Source organism: Xenopus laevis, chromosome 7L (assembly GCF_017654675.1).
Source record: "Xenopus laevis strain J_2021 chromosome 7L, Xenopus_laevis_v10.1, whole genome shotgun sequence".
In the NCBI taxonomy this organism is placed as follows: domain Eukaryota; kingdom Metazoa; phylum Chordata; class Amphibia; order Anura; family Pipidae; genus Xenopus; species Xenopus laevis.
Genome location: NC_054383.1, coordinates 49,677,239 through 49,696,043, shown reverse-complemented (window position 1 = coordinate 49,696,043; position 18,805 = coordinate 49,677,239). Strand labels below are relative to the sequence as shown.

The window sequence follows — 18,805 nt, the reverse complement described above, 5'->3', positions numbered from 1 at the left end:
TTCCTACAAAAAAGGAAAAGATCTTTATAGAGAGAGAACTGGCTAATGTTAAAACTAGGCGAGAAGGACAAACCTTTAGTTAATACATGACTTTGTATATCAGTGAGGACATGTTCACTTAAATTGATCACAGTTAGTTTCTCTGTGTCCTTTTCTTTCTGTACTGGCCCCTCTCCCAGTAGTTCTGACGTGGGTATGCCCACCTGTCCCGATTTCTTAATTCCCTTACCCCCTCTCCTAACCCTCTTCTTTCTTCTGTTCCTAAAAAAAGTGAAGAGGTCGACGGGGCATCCATCCCCCTAATGTTGCCGATTTGTTGTGAGGAGTCATCCTCTGATTTATCAGATAATGAGAGATCACTTTGTGATGTCTGACGTCGATTCGTAGCCTTCCGACCCCACTGAAAGATGGTGCCCACTGCATAATCATTCATATCGCGAACATATTTCTGTCTTTTTTTGTCAATTGTGTCCTGCACCATTCTATCAATCTCAGTGTTGACTCTGGTCATGCGTAATATAAATTGTTCATTTTGGGAACACTCAGACAATTGTTTTTCAATCTCGTTAATTTTATTGGTTAGGTTCTTAACCGTTTGGTTCTCGTGTTCACATGCCAAGTGAAGGAGTTGCATGGAACATTTATGTAGAGTGTCCTCCCACCTTTTCCTGAAACTATCATCATGCACCTCAAAGGTGGGGAGAATTTTGATACGTAAGCCACGTGGCACAATATTGTTTTCAATATATTTATTGTAAGTGGACACAGTCCACCATGACTTAGAAAGTTTAACTTGTTGTTGCTGATAAATTCTAAGTGTAGCTTTCCAACTGCCCTCCTCTGTAGGGACACCCCTATCTGTATTTGGAGTTGCTGAGAACACATCTGATAGTTGTGTAGACCACTTATCGAAACGAGATTGCAAACTCGGTATCGAAGTGGCCATAGTTTGATACGGCAAAGTTTTAATCTCTAAGAAACCTAAGCAATAATACAATGTGTGCTAACCCAGAATTCCCAGAAAGAAGGGAAGAAACAAATAGTTGCAGCAAGGATAATAGGTAGCACCTCCCATTGATAAAGAGATAGCAAATTAATGGTGTGCAGGGTCACATGATGTATAGAATTAAAGTGCAAGAAGGAAAAGTGTGTCCCATGTCATTGCACCATCCCATTATTTAGTCCGAGATCCCAACCATATAAGGTAAACCACCTTTGAGGTGCATGATGATAGTTTCAGGAAAAGGTGGGAGGACACTCTACATAAATGTTCCATGCAACTCCTTCACTTGGCATGTGAACACGAGAACCAAACGGTTAAGAACCTAACCAATAAAATTAACGAGATTGAAAAACAATTGTCTGAGTTTTCCCAAAATGAACAATTTATATTACGCATGACCAGAGTCAACACTGAGATTGATAGAATGGTGCAGGACACAATTGACAAAAAAAGACAGAAATATGTTCGCGATATGAATGATTATGCAGTGGGCACCATCTTTCAGTGGGGTCGGAAGGCTACGAATCGACGTCAGACATCACAAAGTAATCTCTCATTATCTGATAAATCAGAGGCTGACTCCTCACAACAAATCGGCAACATTAGGGGGATGGATGCACCGTCGACCTCTTCACTTTTTTTAGGAACAGAAGAAAGAAGAGGGTTAGGAGAGGGGGTAAGGGAATTAAGAAATCGGGACAGGTGGGCATACCCACATCAGAACTACTGGGAGAGGGGCCAGTACAGAAAGAAAAGGACACAGAGAAACTAACTGTGATCAATTTAAGTGAACATGTCCTCACTGATATACAAAGTCATGTATTAACTAAAGGTTTGTCCTTCTCGCCTAGTTTTAACATTAGCCAGTTCTCTCTCTATAAAGATCTTTTCCTTTTTTGTAGGAAACTCTTACTAAGGAAATACTTTAATAAAGATGACAATCCAATCACTCAGTCGACCATGAACCCATTCCTACGTACACCCAATCCCCTTAATCCTCACGATTTAGTAGAGTCTTTCACACATGAACAAGACTCTTTCGATCAGGCGATTTCCGACCTGAATGATTTAATGACGGAACAGGCATCACCAATGGGCACTGTGAAACCCAAGAGTCGCTTCATGCCACCTAAGAACACAAGCTCGGCAGTTAATGTCTTTTGTGAATTAGTCATGAATGACTTCATGAAGTTACCCAGATCGCACTGTGATAATCTTACAAGAGATGAACGACAGGCCATTCAAGAAATTTCCCAATGGGTTGACGTTGTAATGAAATCATCGGGTAAAGTTGGAAATGTCGTAATCTGGCCACGTATGATGTATATGACAGAGGCCCTTAAACAATTAAATGATAACCTGTGTTATCACAAACTACACAGTGATCCCACTAATAAATTTAGGGTATCATACAACACCCTGATTGAGGATGGTTTTCAAACAGGGCTGATTACCAGAAATGAATACATAGCCCTATTGAATGTCTCTTCCACTACTCCCACATTCTACATGTTACCTAAAATACATAAGAATTTATCAAAGCCACCTGGTCATCCAATCATATCAGGAAATGGTAACTTATGTGAAAAGGCAAGCCAATATATCGATATCAAACTAAGGAGTTTCGTAACCAATCTCCCATCATATATTAGGGATACCGGTGACCTCCTCTCTAAATTACAAGATATCAAAACCGATGTGGGCACTCTTTTAGTGGGATGTGATGTCGAGTCACTGTACTCATCGATTTCTCATAAACATGGCCTACAAGCTGTTAGATTTTTCATGGAGACTGAAAGCAGTTGGGATAATCAATTCATTGATTTTATGACCGAGCTAACCCAGTTTTGCCTAAATCACAATTTCTTTGTATTTAACGATAAGTTCTATTTGCAGGTGAGAGGAGTAGCCATGGGAGCTGCTTTCGCACCCACTTATGCTAACCTATTCATGGGCTGGTGGGAGGCTTTCTGGGTATTTGGAGACACAATGTCCCAATTTACCCAGTACATTACAACCTGGTTTCAATATATAGACGACCTGGTATTTCTATGGAATGGTAGCCGTGAATGTTTAGACCAATTTCTACATACGCTGAATGATAACAACCTTAATATCAGATTGACACATACTGTCAGCGATCACAAGTTGGACTTTCTCGATGTAACACTAATCTTAGAGAGTGATGGCAAAATCTCTACAGATTTGGTTCGGAAATCTACGGCTACCAATTCCATACTACACTTTCAGAGCCATCATCCCATCTCAACCAAAAAGGGAATTCCAACAGGGGAATTTCTTCGATTGCGTCGAAATTGCTCAGAAATGGCCACCTTCAAACACCGTGCAACTGAACTTAAAGAGCGTTTGATGGCAAGGGGCTACTCAAAATCCATAATTCAGAAGGCCTATCACAGAGCAATCAAAACAGAGAGAGCAAGTCTACTTGATCGACCACAATATGCTGATAATACAAATGATCAACCAATAAGATTTATCAGCACTTTTTGCAGACATTAATTCTGCTCTCACTAAACATTGGCATATCTTACTTACTGACCCAGTTCTATCCATGACACTGGGTCCACGCCCACAATTATGCAGCCGTAGAGCCCCCAATCTGCGTGATCGATTGGTTAAAAAGCCACTTTTCCAAATACAAAACCCAATCTGCAAGAATGGGCACATTTCCATGTGGCAACTGTAAAGCATGTAAATTTATGTTTAACCAACTATCAGTTCCAGATAGATTTGGCAAACCTAATAAAATTACACAGTATTTTTCATGCAATACTATAAATGTAATCTACCTGCTAACCTGCCCATGCAATAAAATATTTATTGGTAAGACCAACCGTGCTTTCAAGAAAAGAATCCTTGAACATGCACTAAGTATAGATAATGCCCCAGACTGGGTGAAAGCAAAGAAACCACTCCCCCCAGTAAGCAGACATTTCATGGAATGTCACAACAGTTCCAGTAAGGGACTGCACGCCACTGGTCTGTGTAGTATCAATCTAGGGATTCGGGGGGGTGATGTTGAAACATCCCTTCTGGCAAAGGAAAGCGAATTAATTTTTTTAATGAATGCTCTAAGTCCATCTGGTCTCAACGAAAGCATCACGATGAATATCTTTATTTAATTGCTTATGGACACAGTTTTTATGAGCAATAGATCTACAGAATTTCTTTTCCTAAATTACCTATTTCCAGAATTGATACAATCTGTGTAGCCAATAAATCTACAGAATTGTATCTTCCTGCTCAAAAAGATGGTGACTGTATCATAGAGCTTTACCTGCTATTGAATGTTCACAAACTACTGAACTCTGTTACTTTAATCAGAGAATCAGAATTTGGATACTATATAGACATCAGGAAACTGTCTCTATACATTGTTGCCAATGACCTGATTCTCAGGTCCCAGTGATGCTCAATACTGATCAGACACAATGTACAATGACAGGACTCCTCCCCTTGCCCCACGATTGGCCAATTCAAATCGAAGGAGCATCCCCCTGTCTATTTAAACCTGCACTATTTTTGGCGCCCAACACAGCCTTTGATAAAGCTTGTAGTTTGACAAGCGAAACGCGCGTCAGGCGCATCTAATTTTAAAACTGTTAGGCAGGGACGATTATTTGCTGGGACGGGCGGCTCTGTGGAAGGGAGGAAGGGCGGAAGGGCTGGAGAAGGGCACCTTTAATTCGCCGATATCCACTTTAAAGGTATTCTGCCGATCGGCTACTCGCGTCCTGAACCGTGGACTGAACACAAAGGAAGGGTGGTGCGGGAGGATACGAGGGCTCTCGATATCGGAAGTTTGCTTCCGCCTCCAACTGTTTAACTACCTCTTCCATGAGACAAGGGGCGAGGTGCAAGCACCCCCGTAGTTGACACGGGGACTCTTAGTTGGAAGCTGCCGATTACGGCATCTAAGTTTAAAGAGTATATATTGAGCTTGTTTCTTATGTACCTACCTAACTCCAAACGCCACTCATACCTCATATGCACAGAGGCACGCCAGCATGGTAGCAGTTGAGATTGATGGTGGGCAACAGTTGTTACTGTAGCATAAACCCACGTCACACTCTCGATCTTATATATCGTATATTAGCTAATGACCTCGTGTCGATACAGCTACCCTACCTAACCTTGCTTTTAATTCTTTTTCATTTCTTCTCGTGTTAATTTAGTTGATTTAATAAAAGTTAAGTTTTACCTTATATGGTTGGGATCTCGGACTAAATAATGGGATGGTGCAATGACATGGGACACACTTTTCCTTCTTGCACTTTAATTCTATACGTCATGCGACCCTGCACACCATTAATTTGCTATCTCTTTATCAATGGGAGGTGCTACCTATTATCCTTGCTGCAACTATTATTTTTCCTCATTTGACCTTAGAAGTTAGAAATCGCAAGTAACATTTCTTGCATTTTTTCACTCTCACACATTTATGATTTCTTCAATTGTTTCTGTCAAGTGTCAATATATTCCCATTGTAATCAAGGAAAGATAAAGTGAAGCAAAACCATTATGGTTAGCATTGAGTTTGGTTAGATAAAAATGTGCATGTAAGGCATTTAACATTTATTAGGTACAAAGAGGCCAAAAAAGCATGGAAAAATAAAAAGGTACAAAAAAGAAAGGTTGTGGGTGCACACCTGAGTCCAATTTCAAAAAGTCTAATTCCCTGTCTCAATGATTCAAGTAAAAATGCTAGTGCATATAGTTTTGAAACAGGGTTTTTTAGTTACAAATTTATGATCATAAAATTGATAAGCCACCATACCACGTCAAGGTAAACCCCATACGGTGGTCCCTAACTTGTTTACCTTTAATCATAGTAAAATAGGTATCTTACCTCTCTTCTTAATAGCATTACTTCATGTGAACAACTCCTATGTCTTGGTTTTAAACTGTGTGCTAAATCCTCCCCCGCCAACTGCTATGCGGCTTTTAAATGGGAGGGACTGCCTTCAGGCTAGATCCTCCCATGCCGCTAGCATTTTCGGCTTTTAAGGGAGAGTGATTGCACAAACCAAAGCAAATAATTAAAGGGACAATAGGACCACCAAAAGTCTAAAAGGGTGGGTATGAGGGTGCAACAAACCACATGGAGCTTAGCCATAGCTCCCAGCAATTACAAATACAAAAAAGAAAGGTTGTGGGTGCACACCTGAGGCCAATTTCAAAAAGTCTAATTCCCTGTCTCAATGATTCAAGTAAAAATGCTAGTGCATATAGTTTTGAAACAGGGTTTTTTAGTTACAAAGTTATGATCATAAAATTGATAAGCCACCATACCACGTCAAGGTAAACCCCATACGGTGGTCCCTAACTTGTTTACCTCTAATCATAGTAAAATAGGTATCTTACCTCTCTTCTTAATAGTATTACTTTTTGTGAACAACTCCTATGCCTTGGTTTTAAACTGTGTGCTAAATCCTCCCCCGCCAACTGCTATGCGGCTTTTAAATGGACACAGTTTAAAACCAAGGCATAGGAGTTGTTCACATGAAGTAATGCTATTAAGAAGAGAGGTAAGATACCTATTTTACTATGATTAAAGGTAAACAAGTTAGGGACCACCGTATGGGGTTTACCTTGACGTGGTATGGTGGCTTATCAATTTTATGATCATAACTTTGTAACTAAAAACCCTGTTTCAAAACTATATGCACTAGCATTTTTACTTGAATCATTGAGACAGGGAATTAGACTTTTTGAAATTGGCCTCAGGTGTGCACCCACAACCATTCTTTTTTGTATTTGTATTTGCTGGGAGCTATGGCTAAGCTCCATGTGGTTTGTTGCACCCTCATACCCACCCTTTTAGATTTTTGGTGGTCCTATTGTCCCTTTAATTATTTGCTTTGGTTTGTGCAATCACTCTCCCTTAAAAGCCGAAAATGCTAGCGGCATGGGAGGATCTAGCCTGAAGGCAGTCTCTCCCATTTAAAAGCCGCATAGCAGTTGGCGGGGGAGGATTTAGCACACAGTTTAAAACCAAGGCATAGGAGTTGTTCACAAAAAGTAATGCTATTAAGAAGAGAGGTAAGATACCTATTTTACTATGATTAGAGGTAAACAAGTTAGGGACCACAGTATGGGGTTTACCTTGACGTGGTATGGTGGCTTATCAATTTTATGATCATAACTTTGTAACTAAAAAACCCTGTTTCAAAACTATATGCACTAGCATTTTTACTTGAATCATTGAGACAGGGAATTAGACTTTTTGAAATTGGCCTCAGGTGTGCACCCACAACCATTCTTTTTTTAAAATAAAAAGGTAAGCTAAAATAGAGAAGCACAGCAGCAAAGAGTAAACCAAATTTTTTATTATCTTTTAAATATATCAATAGTAAAAGATTAAGTGGGAGTGTCAGTACTGTTGGGTCCGCAATAGGCGTCGATCTCCATGCTGTTGTGCTCTGGCAGATGTCGTGACTTTGCATGCGTGCATCATGACGTGACGTCATAAATACACCTTTCAAAATCCCATAGCAATGAATGGAGAGTGGCGGAATTTCACTCTAGAGGACTGTGGTGACCTCTAACTTTACTCTTTGATAAATATACCCCTATGACTTTATGGCAAACATAATATCCAGGGCTAGAGTAATCTCAAGATCTACAGTTTTTCAACCCAAATAAACTACATAACTATGAAGACACCTGAGAAAATGTGTTTGAGGTTCACATATTTTTATTCTATGGATTTCCTAACTTTAGAATTCAAAATAAAGTGATAGATAAAGTGATAGCATAAAGAGTTGGAATGATTCGTATCAACTCTTTTCAGCTGTTGTTAAATTACAGATATAGCTTTTTAGATAACCCCCTCTGGCAAATTATTCACTCACTATAAATTTACAGGTCAACTTTAACATTAAAGATATCCAAAAATACATGCTGCTATTAAGGCCTAAGGACAGGTTTGAGAATCCAATTGTGTAACCAATTATAACAGATGGAAACATGAAACCCAGAAGATTCAAGTGTAAATTATGAGCTTGCTGGAACTATGAGTTGGATTCTGGCCAGAACACTGTTTCCTGTATAGATTTCCTTCTATACTGTCTATGATAGTGTAATAAGATTGTGTGCACCACTTGGTCAGGCAGGAAATTATGTTAGTGATTAAACTTTTTCTGTAAAATCCTATATAACACATAAAAATAATTTCAAATAAAAATGAAACCTTTTTTGCATCACATTTGTCATATTTTTTGCCAAGACTCAACCTAGTCTTGCTTCCAGCAATAGCTGATCACATACTCATAGAGTGTTTAGTGACCGAACTTCTGAGTGGGGAATCTATAGATAAAGTTCTTCTAACTTTATCCTTACAGCCTTATTTGTCTTTCTTCTAAAGTAAAATCTACTTATATCAGGTAATTTTTCCTAATATTTAGTTGCTTTTTGCAAGCATGCCACATTTTCTGGGGTTATTTGTGCATTTGTATCAACATTTTTTAAACAGCAGCAGAACAAACATTTTTGACAGGTTCTGTAGATATTTTTCTATTACAATGAATCAGGCGTAGTATACCATTGCTGACAGTGGCTGTCACAGCTCAATCTCAGCTTATCTTGGAGAGGAAATCAGCTGCAAAGGGGAATTTGTACCCTTTTAGCAGCTGGTTAGTCAGGCTTAGTATACCAGTGCTGACAGAAGCTGACACAGCTCAATCTCAGTCTTAACACAGAAAGGAAATCAGCTGCAAAGGGGAATTTATCCCATATTAGCAGATAGCTGGTGAGGGGCAGCACAGCAATGAAAAATCTATCCCAGTTATAAGGTCTGCTCTGGAACAGACAATAATGTATTTCTAATACAGAAGAGCCATAAATATGCTGTAAATTATTTCCTTATAATCCATAAAACCATGCATATCTTGTAAATTATATCCTTATAAATGGTGAGTTCTGATCTCATCAGTTATAAACGGTGAGTTCTGATGTCATTTCTGTCAGATGACTCACTGAAATGTGTGTATTATGATAAATAAAGTACCCCCAATTGCAAAATATGAGGATATTAGAAGTTACCTCGGAGTTCCATGACCTGTATAAAAACACTCGGCCTTCAGCCTCATGCTTTTATATGGTCATCAAACTCCTCGGTAACTTATATTATCCTTATAATTTACAAGTGGGGGGTACTTTATTCACTATATAAACCATGTTCGGTTATAATCGGAGGTTAGTGATGTCATTTCTGTCACACGAGTCACTGAAACGTGTGCATATTAATAAATAAAGTACCCCCTGTTGCTAAATATGAGGATATTAGAAGTCACCTCGGAGTTCCATGACCTGCATAAAAACACTAGGCTTTTGGCCTCCTCGTTAACTTATAATATCCTTATATTTTACAAGAGGGTGTACTTCATTCACAACATATTAAATACTCATGATAGCATCCCTTTTAAACTATTCCAGTTGGATGAAATCATCTAAGAAAAAATTTAAAGTTCTTATGGTTCATTGGCTAACATGATCAATTTTACTTTAACAAATGTATAATCTTCAAGAAACACTGTTTACAGAAATACAGAGTAGTTAAAATGTAATCTTTTATGTATGAAAAGGAATTGATATATGGCTAATATGTTTTTGGCTTGAAATCTTTTATCAGAGAATACAGATGGAGGGAAATAAATAAGAGAACTCTACAAACAATGGTGAGTGTGATTCAGTTATTCAAGCATGCAGAGATTTATTATGCTTGTTATTGCATTCAGAACTATTCTAAGGAAAGCTCTCGAGGTCAACCTTCTTTGCTTGTACCCAAGAATACAGGAATCAGAAAAAACACTGAGCTAGCTACTGTATTTATGATACCTAATGAGGGGCTAAAAGTTTGGGATAAATACATAAAGTTAAATGTCATTTGTTAGTATCTGTCCTGTTAAATGCAATGATAAATCATGATCATGAGTATATAGGATCTTGTTACTTACTATATGTTGCATAAACCAGAAACATTGATTGTTAAACACTGTAAGAGCATACAAATTACTTACAGAGAAATCTGTTTATTTTTCTCCCAGCTCAGTGAGAATAAATGTATCCAATAATAAGGCAAGAAATAGAGTAGAGAATAGGAATGCATGTTAACTCTGTAGATTCTCTAGCTCAGCATTTCTGGGTGCATGTAATAAAAATCAGAAATTAGGAGGTTATTTTATGAAACCTCAAATTTTTTTGATCAAGCTTTTTTTGGCAAAAACTCAATTTTTTTCTGAAAAAAACCCTTAAATGCTCCAAAAAGCCAGAATCTGAAAACACAGACTTGTTGAGGTCCTGTATAAGTCAATGGGAGAGGCACCTAACTCAATTTGAGGATTTAGTGGTCTGCGCTGGGTTTAGCCACAAATTTAACTTTTTGGGGGGTTTTGACCAAAAATTCAAGCAATTTGAAAAAAAAAGCCAGAAAAATTCAAGCAATTCTGGGTTTTCCGCAATCGTTTTTTTTTTAATGATGGTTTTTTTTTTCATAAAATGAGATAAATTTGGATTTTAGTAAATAACCCTCTAAAAATGTACACAATGTGAACAACTGTTCATCTGCATATATTTAAAGGCCATCTATTGGAGAAAAATAGTTTCCACCACTAGAGGTTGGGATCTATAGAGCTTGCATTCCAGCTGGGGGAAACAAGAATTTTTTTGCAAAAAAAAATGCCTGTAGCAAGCACTATTGGGCATATTTATCAAACAGTGAAGGTACAGATCACCATAAACCAATACTAAGGGGGTTATTTGCTAAAACGCATGTTTATCAACATTTTATTTAAAAAAAAAAGTTGACCAAACTCCCTTTCATGAAATGAAATAATACTTCTCCAAAAAGTTGTAGCAAAAAAACATTGCAACAAAATTGTGTGTGAATTCGAATCATACAACTGACACCCTGACAACTTGTATTTATCGAATTGTCAATGCAAAACTCGACTTTCTCGGATCATCGGACGAAAAGCCTGACTTTTTCGGATTATCCAGCACGGATCATTGTGTAAAGAAACAACTTCAGGAACATCTATCATTGACTTCTACATGACCTCGACAGGTTTGAGATGGAATATTTTAGCATTCGGATTTTTGGCAGCTTTGGTATAATAAATCTCTAAAAATTAGAAAAATTTGAGTTTTCTCCTTTAAAAACTCTACCAGAACAATTTGAGGTCTAATAAATGGGCCCTAGCCTCATTTGCATGTTTGTGTCCCAACATGGCACTCGCTAGAAGTATTTTGTTGTACAAAATAGTGTTGTTCCCCCAACCAAGTATGCTCTATTAGCCTACACTGGTGGTGGAAATACTTTTTTTTCCAAAAGGTGCCTTTTCAAGGAAGACTATACCTTCACTGTGAATACTTAACCATCAGAGATAATTTATATCATAATAAGTGATCTATTAAAGAATCTTACCATATTGGCATACACATCAGTAAATAATGCCTATTTACATCTTTTACCTTGAGTCACCATTTTGTGTCCTTCAGAGATCACCTGCCAGGAAATAATGCAGCTCTAACTGTATCAGAAGGAATTGTGGGAGTAAAAGACAGAGCCTTGTCCATTCATTGTCTAATACAACCTAGCATGTGTTGGAAAACAACAGACAGAGATTGTTCCAATGCATTATTACTTAATGCAGGGAGGGTCTATTGTTGTGATGTCATATTTGACCTGTAGCCCTGTGTGATTTTCTTCTTCCTCTTCCTGTGTATGCTATGAAAAGTTCCTGTTGCAGACATGTTAGGCTGTAGTGTTCTAATTGAGTTATCTAAAGCAACATGCAGTTCAGATCAGCTCTCTGTTAACAGCAAATTTTCCATTTGGCACTCAATGGCACATACTACTAGAAAAGTACATTTTAATGAAAGATTGTTTATTTAGATACAGCAGTGTTTCACATGGGCTGTTTTATGCAAAATATTTTATAGAGATCTGCAGTGTTCAGTGGTATAGTTTCCCTTTATCATCCACCAAAAGTTTGCACAGTTTTTAGTTTGCTTTGCAGAGAATGTAATAAAACTTTTTTAATCATTATCTTGCACCAAAAATGTGTTATTTTCAATACAGGTATAGGATCCCTTATCCGGAAACCCAATATCCAGAAAGCTCTGAATTACGGAATGGTCTCCCATAGACACCATTTTATCCAAATAATCCAAATTTTTAAAAATGATTTCCCTTTCCTCTGTAATAATAAAACAGTAGCTTGTACTTGATCCCAACTAAGATATAATTAATCCTTATTGGAAGCAAAACCAGCCTATTGGGTTTATTTAATGTTTAAATGAATTTCTAGTAGACTTAAGGCATGAATAACCAAATTACGGAAAGATCTGTTATCTGGAAAACCCCAGGTCCCGAGCATTCTGGATAACAGTTCCAATACCTGTATAATAAACTGTCTAGTGAACAATAGTGAGAAATGCAATTTTTCATTCATATTTTGTGGATTCACATTCTGTTGATGTATTTTATTACATACTGCACTGTGTGGTAAAAAATCAGCAGATTTTTTTTTTTCAAAATTACTATTCAGAACACAGAATGATTTCTTGCACAATCACCAATACAAAGATCAGTAGAATGTTGTTTTGTTTAGGTTTCTATTAGCTGTTTTTTGACATAAGCAAACATGTAAAGATGTAAAGAGGTCTGACAAAATATATTATACAGATTATTGAAAATGACCTTACTTAAGGGCTATGCTAACGTCAAGGTTTTTTGGGCAAAAAATTCAATTTTTATAGGGAAAAAACTAAATTTTTTTCGAGATTTATTATTCCCTGAAGCTGCTAAAAGTCTGAATCCAAAAATCCGCAATCTCAAACCTGCCAAGGTCATGTAGAAGTCAATGGCAGATGTCCCTTTTACAATTTGAAGATATTGTGAGCTGCGCTAAGTTTCGTCCCATAACCCAAAAAATTTGGGGTTTAAGGACAATAACACCAAAATAAAACTAGTAATCACGACGTTAAATCCAAAAATTTTATTAATCGAGTTTTCGCTCAATTTTATCGAGTCTTTTCCCGACCCAACTTTTTTTTTGGTTTTTGAGTTTTAATAAAAAGATGGGATAAATTCAAGTTTTAGTAAATAACCCCCTCTGTGTTTTCAAGATGGGACCCCATGAACACTGCTGAGAGTGTGTTATTAATCCTAAAACTTATATTCTGGCTATTCAGAAACCTTCAATTAAAATATCTGATAAAGATAATTAGAATAGTATGGGCCCACTTAAAGCACTTGGAGGATGGGTAGTTGCTAGGTGACCAAGATAATGTAAGATGTTTACATGTATGCAGTGCAGCTATAAGGGGGTTTTATTTACATGGTTGATTTTATTACGTTACCTAGTTCACGAAATAGTTGCTTGGATGTTTTGCTACAGTATTTGTTTTCTTCAGTGGGCACAAATATTCTTTGATTTTTTAGCGAGAGTTATATATTCCTTGCACTAATGCACATTAAAGGAGAAACAAACCCGTACCCCCCTACCCTGTGTAGACCAACTTCCCTACCCCCCCCCGACAGCCTAACTGCCCCCTTGGGCAAATGATCCCAAATTTTTTACTTACCCCTCCTCTGAGATCTGGCCTCGGGAGTTCATCTGAGAGGAGGTAGGTTTGTCTACGCAGGGTAAGGCTTTTTTCTAGTACGGGCTTGTTTCTCCTTTAAAATATATTGCACAGACTATAGATTTTACTCTGAGGCCATGTGTAGCTACATTAAGTAGAGGTCAAGGATGCAAGAGTAGCCTAGAATGGCTTCACTGACCTTCTATCATAATACCTTTTTTTTCTCTCTCATTCTTTAAACCTTTTAATGCATATTTAATATTAAACTAACATTTTAGTGCTGTTTGTTGCAATAGAAATATTACACATTCTTCTGTATTTCTTAGCATCAGTGGTCTTTTCATAAAATAGGGGGCATTATATTGAGAAGTAAACTCACGTAAAGAACACAACTCCACTCTACAAAGAACAGGCTGGTTTGTGAATAGAAATTACTGTCTTAAAGAGGATGGATATGTGTGCAATATGCTTTGGGTGCCCAAGGGGCAGATTTATCGAAGGTCGAAGTGAAAATTTGAATTTTGAGCTAATTTGTGTGTACTTCGACTAGGGAATAGTCCAAATTCAATTTGAATTTGAAAAAGATTCAAAATTTTAATATCGAAATTTATCATGTACTGTCTCTTTACAAATTCGACTTCGTCCTTTCGGCCACCTAAAACCTTGCTGTTTTAGCCTATAGTGACCTCCTATAACCTATTTGGAATCAATAGGTGGACTTTGAAAAATCAAGGGTTTTTTTTGGAAAAACTTTGAATCGTACGATCCAAATGCGCTATTACTTCGATTCGCACTATTCAAATTCGCCGAATTCGAACGAATACAGACTATTCACCCGCAAAAAAAACTTTTTTCAAATTCGAAATTCGACCCTTGATAAATCTGCCCCTAAGAGCTGTAATAAACATACTTCTCTATTTAAATGTTTTTTCCCACATATCAGCTACATGTTATGCAGAAAACCACTGGGGAGGTGAATGAAGTTGTATTACAGGATTTACTCTTAACGTTCACATTCTAAGTCAAAAGTGTCTAACCCATATAATTATCCACTGGTTTCATTAAAAGCAAGACTTACTTGATGAATTGGGTGTTATTAGTTAGATACAAATAGGGAGTGACTGATGATTTGTTTGTTTTTTTGTTTTTTTTTCAGAATGGAGAATGGACTGGGCTATTTTCTTTTTTTTTAATTTAAAGAAAGAAAAAGTTATTTTTCAACATAATCACTATTTATTTGGTTTACATTAAATATCAATGTAAGTTCACTTTTTATAGATAAAAGGATTACACCATGTAGGACAGTATAATAAGCTAATTATATGTACTTTCACTTTCTTTTGAGTACTATATTCAAAGTATAGATACATAAATATATATCCACAGAATAAATACATATGCTTTACAGCAGTGAAGAAATGTTTTGTACATTTGTATATATGGAAATGTATTACGCTGTGATCACCATTAAGCTTTTAAATGTTCTGAACTAATTGATCTGTAATCTGTCATTATTCATGGTATAAATTAAATAACACAACAGGGGTTATGTACTATGTTCTGGCTGGATTCTACGTTAAACTACAACACTGCTTCCAGGTGTGTGTGTGTGTGTGTATATATATATATATATATATATATATATATATATATAGACAAATACAAGATTCCTCTGCACTCAACCCATTATCAATATATTTAAGACAGCGACATTTTGTGCATACTGCTACTGAAAAATGCCTTACCCTTTAAACAAAACAGGGATTGTTTGTCCATATATTGCAATATATTTAAGCTGGCCAACTACGTCAAAGTCATCCCATATCTGGCCAGTCCTATGCTCAATTTTCATCTGATTCATTAAGAATTCTATGGTTTAATTATACATTTTATAAAAGGGACGAAAACGTTTTACCTGCAACTTACTAGCTGCTTTCAAAGTAAAACTCCCAAACTTGGCTGCCCTTTTATTAGACACCAGTGGGATCACCTGACTATAGTTGGAGGGGGTGGGAGCTACAACATGGAGCTGGTCACTGCTCCTGTATAACTATAACAAACAGGGGAAAGTTGTGCTCACCACTAGTTTTTAAAATCATTAGGCGGGGGTGCAATGAGGGTGTGACCACAAAAAACATATAGACAAATACAAGATTCCTCTGCACTCAACCCATTATCAATATATTTAAGACAGCGACATTTTGTGCATACTGCTACTGAAAAATGCCTTACCAGTAGCAGTATGCACAAAATGTCGCTGTCTTAAATATATTGATAATGGGTTGAGTGCAGAGGAATCTTGTATTTGTCTATATGTTTTTTGTGGTCACACCCTCATTGCACCCCCGCCTAATGATTTTAAAAACTAGTGGTGAGCACAACTTTCCCCTGTTTGTTATATATATATATATATAAAAGAAAGAAGAAGCTCGCACTCACAGGACTTATCAAGTCAAAAAAAGGTGTATATTTGGATCAAAAATCAACTAACGTTTCGGCTTGCACTCAAGCCTTTCTCAAAGTGCAAGCCGAAACGTTAGTTGATTTTTGATCCAAATAAACACCTTTTTTTGACTTGATAAGTCCTGTGAGTGCGAGCTTCTTCTTTCCTTTACTTTACCTAATTTTTGGGCATTTTGCACCCAGGCAACTTTGACCTTTGGACGTGTAGTGCCGGCTTTCAGACTACTATATATATATATATATATATATATATATATATATATATATATATATATATATATATATATGTATGTATGTATGTATGTGTATGTATATATATATATATATATATATATGTGCCCAGCTTATTTATGAAGCACACATATACAGTATTTGCAGTAGGAAGCATTTGTTGTATAAAATTGCAACATTTCTCTGAGGGGGATTTTTGCTATTTTATTCTTATATGTAATAGCTCTTAGGTAAATCACAGTGATTAAAATGTACAGATCTGTACATATTCATTCCTAGAAACTAATCTGTAGTAAAATTAAAAGAGCTTAATTAAAGTACAAGAACTATGTGTCTGTATTTCATTCAGGGATTTTCAGCAAGCATGTTTTGTTTGTTTAGAATATCATTTGTGGAATTGTGGACATCTTTATCTCCTGTTAGTGCCACTTGTCATTGGCGTGTACAGTCTGTATTTCTATATAATGCCCATATTATTAAAATGTAACAATTTACATTTTTAATCAAATAAGATGCTATAGTCAGGAGTGTTCTTGATCTGCCCACAAGGTTCCACAAGAAGTTCCCCACCAGAACTTGTAATGACTTCTTCCTGGAAAAAAGAGCCAGAATAAGAATAAGAACCTAATTTTAAAGATGATTTCAAAAGATGCTCTTAGGCAAATTAGCATGAAATTCTTTTTTAACCATCCTCATCACCTATATGCTGTTAACACCACTGCTATAACATAGTGTGAGTAATTGAATAACTCTGAAATTTTGATTGGAAATAAATTGAAACTCATATTTTTTTGTGATCACATTTTTTTCTAAATCACAGAAGAATTTTGTCATAGAAAACAACTCAACAAAAATTTAATTTTCACAAATTTAAAAGGACTGAAAACCGTATCTATCTATCTATCTATCTATCTAATGTAAACATTAATGTCTTCATGAGAGATACCTTATGAAAGTCAATAAGGTCTGTAAGCGTAGCATGCCTGTTGGGGTCCACACCAAGAAAACTGTAGTAATCCCCAGATGCATCCACCAGAAAATGCTTGAAACCAGTTTGTTGACGGTAAGACAAGGCATAGCCCCAGATCTTCTCACTAACTCGGACAAGAAAGGATCCCTCTGGCTTGTTCATTAATAGTTCTTCTGCTTCCTCTCGACTTATAATTCCTGACAAAAGTATAAACAATGAGAAAGAGCATTTATATAGTTATGTTTTTACTAAAGAAGCCTTGCTGTTAAAACTGCAGCAGAGGCTTCACATACTATCAAAGTTTTTGTTTACAGCAGTCTCCTTCCCCATGTACAGTATAAATACTAGTGTATAATGAAAAACACCTGTCATTATGGCACTAATCCATATACAGCTATGGGATCTCTTATCGGGAAAGCCAATATCCAGAAAGCTCTAGATTAAGGGAAGGTCGTCTCCCAGAGTCCATTATAAACAAATAATTCAATTTTTTTTTCTATAACACAATAAAACATTACCTTGTACTTGATGATAACTAAGCTGCATTAATCCATAATGTTGGCATAACATTCCTATTGGGTTTATTTAAGTTTTTGATAATGCAAATTATGCGGGAAAAACCCTTGGTAAAACCAAGGTCACAAGCATTCTGGACAATAGAACCTATACCTGTATTGCACTTTTCTTCCACATTTTTCTCCACCATATTTACTAAATCATACAAAAAGCAGCCAGTAAAAAAAGGACAAAATTCTATAACATTGCAGAACGTGGAGGCCCATTTATTTGAGATAGAATTTTAGTGGTATTAGAGATTTTTGAAACAACGATTAGGGGCAGATTTACATATGGTCAAATATCGAGGGTTAATTAACCCTTGATATTCGAGTGCCGAATGTAAATCCTTCGACTTTGAATATCGAAAGTCGAAGGATTTACCGCAAATAGTTCGATCGAACGAAAAATCGTTCGATTCGAAGGATTTTAATCCATCGATCGAACGTTTTTTCTTCTACCTAAAACATTGCACCTCGAATGATTTTTAGTTCAAATCGTTCGATTTGAAGTCTAAGTCGTAGTTGAAGGTCGAAGTAGCCAATTCGATGGTCGAAGTAGCCAAAAAAAACATTCAAAATTCAAAGTTTTTTTTTATTCTATTCCTTCACTAAGTAAATGGGCCCCTTAAATTCTATTTCTCGAAAAAAAACACAAATGCCATGAAAGTTATTAAAAGATCTGTATATATAAAAAGCACGAATGAAAAAAAAAATGCAGATGCAGATCTGAAAACACATACAAATAATTCTATGACCTCTAAAAATTGGGACCTTGACTGCATTTACTTGATGAAGTTTTATACTAGAGGGTGGGGTTTACACTTAAATCTCAAATTATTAGAGGAAAAATACAATTAATAGAAAAAAAGGAAATCTGAATTTTAGCAAATTGGGCCCATAGTTTAATAGTGCTATGGGTTCAGTCCGAACCATTGCTAGATGGAGTCATTTATATAGCAGTTCAAAAAT

The 18,805-nt window shown here is 36.5% G+C and overlaps 1 protein-coding gene across 1 annotated transcript in view; it reads right to left on the bottom strand.

The window, feature by feature from the left end:
• Nucleotides 1-16,808: 16,808 nt before the first annotated feature.
• The window catches only part of sh2d4b.L (SH2 domain containing 4B L homeolog), an 82,520-nt gene continuing 80,523 nt past the window's right edge, over nt 16,809-18,805 (bottom strand). The window contains exons 9-10 of the mRNA XM_041569028.1: nt 17,256-17,476; nt 16,809-16,901 (exon numbers count right to left, since the gene is read on the bottom strand). Of these exons, the coding sequence (XP_041424962.1) occupies nt 16,809-16,901; nt 17,256-17,476 (314 nt within the window). The remainder of the gene's footprint in view (nt 16,902-17,255; nt 17,477-18,805) is intronic.